We start from the raw sequence: 6,704 nt of genomic DNA, 5'->3' as shown, positions 1-6,704 counted from the left end.
CATAAGTTCATGCTACTCAACATGCTTGAGACTCTCCACATGTTGTAGAGTACATTGCAGCTGTCTTTAGCATTGATGCTAATTTTTTAGCATCAGAATGCTGGTTTCCAACTGACGGGCACACTTTGGCAGGCCCCCGTTAAATTTCTTAAGGAAAGGCTATGTGTGTCAAAATTGCAGCACATATAGAATTGCATTGGAGCTGTTTTTTTCCCCACTGCTGGTTTCCACAGGTGTCATTAATATAACCAAACATTTTTACATTTTCACAGCCAAGTTCAACAGCTGAACTGTTGCTTTTGCTTTTTTTGTTAGTGACTACAGGGACCTGTTATGTTTCATTATGAAGCTGAATCCCTGTAATATTATCTGTTGTTCTCTGTTTCAGAAATACTGAGCAGCAAAGGACCTTATGACATATTTCCAGAAAAAAATTACATATCTGTTCTATTGCAAACATGCAAAAATGATTTGGGATAAGTATTTTGAAGTTGAAGTATAGGCTCCGTCTTCAGCTCTCTTGTTTTTCTCTGTAAAGCACTTTAACTTACCTTCTGGAAGAATGATGCTGTGGGCTACTAATGAACTTGCTATCATTTATTGAGTTTTTTTTAATTATTATTATTGCTGAGAACTTTGTCAGAAGAGAGCAACTCACTTTCCAAGTCAGGGAAAAAGGGGCATGTTCTCAGGTTATCTCTGTCAAAACAGAAACAAAACGTTTCTGGATTTTTCGTTCTCATCTTTAGAAATATGCTAGACTTTCTCTTAACTGAATACAGTTGTTATAGTATCAAAACAAAAGCTACATACAGTAGGAAGAAAGACTTTAAAACTATGCGGCCATAGTCAGACTAACAGTAAAGATTTTTACATGAAACTGGAACATTAAATCCTTCATATACATATTGTTTTAATTGTTGTCATTTGTAAAAAAAAAAAAAAAAAATTAGATGTAATTTAAACATTTTTAGAAACGCAACATCCTCTTGTCAGATTACCAGATGTCTGAGAGTGTTGGAATTGAGAAATATTTTTTTCTCTGTGCTTTTAATCTTTAGAAATAAGCAACTTTCTTTGAATATGAGATTTTTGTGCGTTCTTCATGGGTGATTTTTGTTCAAACAAATACTTTCCTTCAGGCTAATTTCTTTTTGGAACTGTCTACTCCACCAAGGATCAGTGATCTGAGAGGAAGAGAGGTTTTTTCAGAAAATGGACAGCTTATCGTTGAGGTGGAGGTTTTCAGCATCGTCTGTAACAAAGAAAAGGTAAAAATAATTCAGAAGTCATCCACCACATCCACACAGATGAAGAACAAGTTGGTTGTCAAATAATCACAAGGTTAGATTATTTTAATATGTCACAAAATTATAATATCTCACTATTCTTTGTTCTATTGATCCCAAATTGCAGTCTTAATTTTCCTTTTTTTTTCTACATTCAGTAAATTTATTTAGGTTAAAATCTGCTAATGTTTTAATCACAGCAGGATATTGTTGAGGCCAGCCATAAAGGACAGAACTTTTGACAAAAAAAGAATGGTAAAATTGAATTCCATAATGCACTCCATTAAACTTTTTTTTTAAAAAAAAACATCTTAAACTAAGGAAGAAAGCGTGTCAAAGCAAAATCAAGGTGTAAATTGATTGAGATAAAAAATGCTTCCTTCCTCTTTGGTGCATCATTACTTCACTGGGGAGACACATTAAAATCCTCTTCCCTACTCGCCAAGTAAAAGACTTCATCTTTAAAAGAGCTTTGGATCCAAGCTACATCTACCACTCTACTGTTTTGGGCATCTGGTGACTAATATCCCAACTGAAAATGAGTCTGAGACTGGCTTCAGCTGTCCTGGGAGAAGAGGAATCACAGCTCCACACATGGTGCCCTGGCCGAGGCGAGCCCTTCTCCAGCTGCTGCACGCAGAGTGACCGCTACGAAGGCGTCCTTCTTTATCTGGCCCGACAAAATGCCAGAACAGCTTATGTTTTGAACAGTATCATAAGCCATACTGCTCAAAAGAATGGTTAAAGTAAAGGGGAAGTGTAACAAAGATCAAATTAGGACATAAATTGCTCTCTGCGTTGTGTTTTTGCAATCTTGATGCTTGTCGATCAGAGCTGAGACTATTGGTCATTCAAACTTTTGAGCACCAGTAACATTTTGTTGCTATTTTTCTTTTTCCCACTTTTTTCACTAAGCTATGCATCCATAGTTCATCTCCAAAACAGCCATGAAATGAATTGTATTTATGTATAACTAGATGTTAAGGGCAGCATGACTGTTTCATTATTATTTGTATTATTTAAAATACCAAAAACTATCAAACAGACACCTAACTCTGCTTATTGAACTAGTTCATTCTCTCGTTCAGAGCATGTCATCAGCAGCTGTCGTAAGTCACTTTGCACCAGTGGGAACTGAAGAGAGTCAGAGGAACTCTGATCATGTGGAGACCGCTCTTCAGTGGATACATGAACTGTTCAGGAAACTGCTACTGAACCAGAACCCGTGCGATCAAGCTGAAATTGATCAAATGCTGAGGTGATGACTCCACTTGTTTCAAATGACAACTAACATAATAAATACAGGAGGCATTTTTAGGGGTCTATAACCAGATGGAGAAGAGGGGATTGATTGAAGGCTTTAATGTGTTCCTGACAACAGTGAATGGGAGTTTTAAAACCTAGAATCGTACTAATTTTGGATTCTGTCCATTGCAGTCCACAACATCTCTGCTTTAATGCTGCTAAATCCTACGCAGAGTTTCTGAGATGTTTTAGAAATGTCGTGTTTCGATTGACACCAACATTTAAATTTGTGTTATTTCCTGGCAGCGATTTCTTCAGGTCCTACCATGAGGAGGAGAAAGCAAGGCGTGACAAGCTGAAGGCTGAAGCCAGCGAGCTCGAAGCAGCGGCTCGCACAACGCCAGTAATGCCATCAAAGGAAAAGAAGAGCGCCGGTAAAGGTAAATGTTACTCACCGTAACCCTGAAGATGCTGCTGGAGTTCTAGAATTGTGCCCGTCAAGGTGGCAGCCATGTTGGACTGGCTTTGATGCTTTCCTTATGAATCAGTCTGAACCCCCCCCCTCCCCCCCAAAAAAAAACAAATAAACAAACAAAGAAAAAACTCAACCACAGCCACAAATCCCAGAGGAGTTTTGGAGGCATCATGATCAAATAGAGAAACAGAGGAAGTCCAAACCATCTCTTTCAAGAATCCTAATGTGAGATCACTGGCAAACATCCTCATGCATTCATCTTTCTGGAAGAGGGTAAATCTGGACTCATCAGAGCACATGACCTTCTTCTCTAGAGTCTAATCTTTATGCTCCCTTCCAAACTGTATAGTCTTTTTCTGTGTTGTCTCACAGATTAGTGGTTTTCTTGTGGCTGTACAGCTTTCCAGACCCAACCCCTTGAGTTTCATTCACATTATGCCTGTGAAAATGCTCTTACTTTTACTGTTAATCCTGGTTATTGGTGACATTGATGTCATCAAACTTTTAACTGATCACAGATTTTGCTCATGTGGTTTTTTTTTTTCCTTTTTTTTTTCAGATTTTATCCTCAGAAATGTTGGTTCCCCTCTATGCTTCTGGGTTTTAATAATGTGTTGGTTGGACAATTCTCAACCCAATTTTAGGAGTTTCTCAAATCTCCTTGGATGTTTTCGTTGCTTTTTGCCAATGAAAACGTAATCGGCAAAGGATGTTTAAATTTACCAATGACAGGTCAACCGTACTTAAGACAGTTGATCCGTCTTAAGTGCTTGAACCCCGTTGGTGGAAGCACCCCTCAAGAATGATTAAAAATATTAAAGCTTATATGTAGGACTCAAAGATACATATCTAACACTTGACATGTTTAGTTTCAGGGGAAAAAAGCCACTAACTTTTCATCTTTTTTTTTACATTTCAGGCAAAAAGAGTGTTGTTGTCGAGAAGCAATTTCCTCCACCAGAGCCGCCAGAGCCACTTCTCCTGGAAGGCATGGCTGTCGGCTCGGTGTCCCTGGCTGTAGCTAAATCTGGGGCAAAGATAAAGGGAATGCCTCTTTACAAATATATATCAGCTCTGAAGAATCAAAAGGTTTGACTAAATACAAATATTTTACAGATATTTTTACAGAAAATTGAAAGCATTCAAAAAGTTGAACTCATTTCGCCTAAGGATCCGACACATTTTCATGTTCCTGTCCCCTGGATAACTCTGCTCAGCTGTGGGAAGAAATCCCCTGGAAAACTATGCTTACTGGAAGAAATTATTCTCATCTCCAAAGTGGGACATCCAGTCAAACAGGTGTTGATCTGCTCTACCATACTTTGCCTTTTTTGTCCTTTACCGACAGCAGTGAGCTAACAGTTGTCATGGACTGGTTCGCTGTCTCTAAGGTAATTTTTTTTGTGATTACCCCATTGCTTACTTTTATTTGTCAGAATTTTGCATAGGGATAGCTGTGGATGTTCTGCATTTTACTACATTTGTCACATTTCCCAACATCACTTTTAAAAGTCGTCTTCGTGACGACTTTTAAAGTCGTGACACTTCTTCAACAGAGTGTCACGTTGGCCTGTGAGTTACAGAAGGAGATGATGAGACTGATGAGCATGTCAGGAAAAGGCGGGGTGAGAGACACTGCTACATAAATTATATGTGTTTTACTTGAAGTTTCTGTAAAGGATTTGCACATGAAAGAGCACTTTATGGGTCATCTTCAAATGAATATAATGCAGGATGACAGAGAAAGCATGAAGGTCTGAAAAGACATTTAACGCTTCCTCTACTTCACCTGGTTGAATGATGCTGTCTTAGTCTCATCAAACCTTAGAATCGTTTGATTTAATTTATTATGCATGCATACTGTACTTGCCATTCATGTGATAGCTTAATCTAAGCTGTTTTTGTACAAAGCCAAAGATTAAATATGCATGTTAGTGTCATCCACTACTGGATATATAAAAAAGTTTTACATCAAAGCTGTTGGGTTGTGTGAATGCTCCAAGATCACCCTGTCCTCGGTGTCGCACAATGGAGTGCTCACAGCGAGTTGTGAACGGCCCGATCAGCCTCTGGATCTCATCACTAATGCCTGCACCAACCTTAAAGTGCCACTGGGAGTTCATGTTTTTCTGGCTCTGAACTGTGCTGCCCCAAAACTTGTGGACTATGTAAGTCAACCAAAGATTTTCCAACTACTATAGTAATGCTACCATAGTGTTGGGGGTATTTATTTTTTCTGTTACTTATTATATGGGCACAGGTAAGTATAAAAGAACCTATCTGCTTTGTTTCAGTCTAAGGGAAAGTATGAAGTAGCAACAGGAGGTCTGAAGTCTCCGGATGAATTGATTGAGGTGTATAACAACCTCATCAGCAAATACCCGGCAGTGGTGGCCGTGATCGACCCTTTTAGGAGAGAAGTGAGTTCAAAGCATCTGAAGTTATCTCCTACTTAGCTTGATTATTACTGTAAACAGTTTTAATTGTTTGCTGTTATCATTTTTTATACTTCTGCCCAACGTCCCAAACTTTTTGTTAGAGAAAATGCACGCACAACATCAATAACTCACAATAACATTCAGAAGGTAATTTGTTTCACACAAATCTGTCTTCCATTTATAGTGATCATTTTTGCCAACGTGCGCTTTAAATGCCTGTTTGTTGTGCAAATCTGGCTTTTATGTTTATTAATTACCATTTAGTTCTGAACGGTTCTTCAAACATGTGACCTGTGACTGCTTTAATGTGTCTTCTGTTAGGAGGCAGAGCAATGGAAGAAACTCAGCGATAGGATTGGGATTTCATGTTCGCTGCTGTCTGACATCACACACAAAGCACAGGCTCCAGCTCTGCCAGGAGTCCATGGTTATGTCTTCAGACATGCCAACGAGACAACGGTCAGCGACATCATCCATGCTACATTCTGCTACCAAGGTACTAGATGGGAGGTGTTGTGTGTGTGCGTGTGTGTATACTAGGTTTTTATATCCTAGTGGGAACCTATTTCTATCAACATTGTGGGGTTGTGGGAACCATTGCTCCTTTGGGGACATTTTCTTGGCCCCCAAGAGGGGAAATGCTGTTTTAAGATTGGGGTTAGGATTAGGGGTTAGGCTTTAGAAAATAAATGGAAGTCAATGGAAGTCCCCACAAGCCATGAAAACACGACTGTGTGTGCGCGCGGATAAATATTACCAAAAACATGCTGTTTATCTGTCAACTGTTTTATGAGCTTTACATTTGTTACCATCTGTGTTCTTTGTTCACATACATTTGCACGTTTCAATAGTTTTATATCTAAAACAACTGGTCTTAAAAATATCATTCAATTTTCTATTAGAAATTAAATGCGTTTGCAAAGCTCTTCATTAAGAACACATGTGCTTGCTGCCACTTTCAAAGCATTTAAAGCATTTTATAAAAAAAAAAGACATCTGTAGGATCTGATTTTATAAAAATCAAACATAAACTACAGTTAGAAGTATAAAGTTTTTTGCTGCTGCAGTATGCATGTTCGGCATGAGCATTGCATGATAACTAGGATCAAACTGAAATGTATTTGACTTAGTGTGGCTGATCAATGATAAAAATATGGACTTTTCATTTATGGATTATGGGTGCTCACTTACAAGAATCAGAAGTTTAAAAAAATGCAATCGAAGGCTCCCACATCACGATGTTTTTAGCAACAGGAA

At 38.4% G+C, this 6,704-nt stretch overlaps 1 protein-coding gene across 3 annotated transcripts in view; it reads left to right on the top strand.

The window, feature by feature from the left end:
* The window catches only part of eno4 (enolase 4), a 9,853-nt gene that overhangs the window by 1,053 nt on the left and 2,096 nt on the right, over positions 1-6,704 (top strand). Inside the window, exons 2-11 of one of the 3 annotated variants that reach the window (XM_016663815.1) lie at positions 1,143-1,271; positions 1,490-1,544; positions 2,378-2,547; positions 2,841-2,974; positions 3,929-4,098; positions 4,180-4,308; positions 4,566-4,634; positions 5,013-5,177; positions 5,304-5,429; positions 5,769-5,943. In XM_016663815.1, the coding sequence (XP_016519301.1) occupies positions 1,216-1,271; positions 1,490-1,544; positions 2,378-2,547; positions 2,841-2,974; positions 3,929-4,098; positions 4,180-4,308; positions 4,566-4,634; positions 5,013-5,177; positions 5,304-5,429; positions 5,769-5,943 (1,249 nt within the window). In that variant the 5' untranslated portion in view covers positions 1,143-1,215. Of the gene's footprint in view, positions 1-1,142; positions 1,345-1,489; positions 1,545-2,377; positions 2,548-2,840; positions 2,975-3,928; positions 4,099-4,179; positions 4,309-4,565; positions 4,635-5,012; positions 5,178-5,303; positions 5,430-5,768; positions 5,944-6,704 lie in introns of those variants that run through there. The other 2 variants (XM_016663816.1, XM_016663814.1) reach the window with 2 other exon arrangements.

Source organism: Poecilia formosa, unplaced genomic scaffold (genome assembly GCF_000485575.1).
Source record: "Poecilia formosa unplaced genomic scaffold, Poecilia_formosa-5.1.2 Scaffold448, whole genome shotgun sequence".
Taxonomy (NCBI): Eukaryota; Metazoa; Chordata; class Actinopteri; order Cyprinodontiformes; family Poeciliidae; genus Poecilia; species Poecilia formosa.
This window is presented reverse-complemented; position numbering and strand designations above follow the sequence as displayed.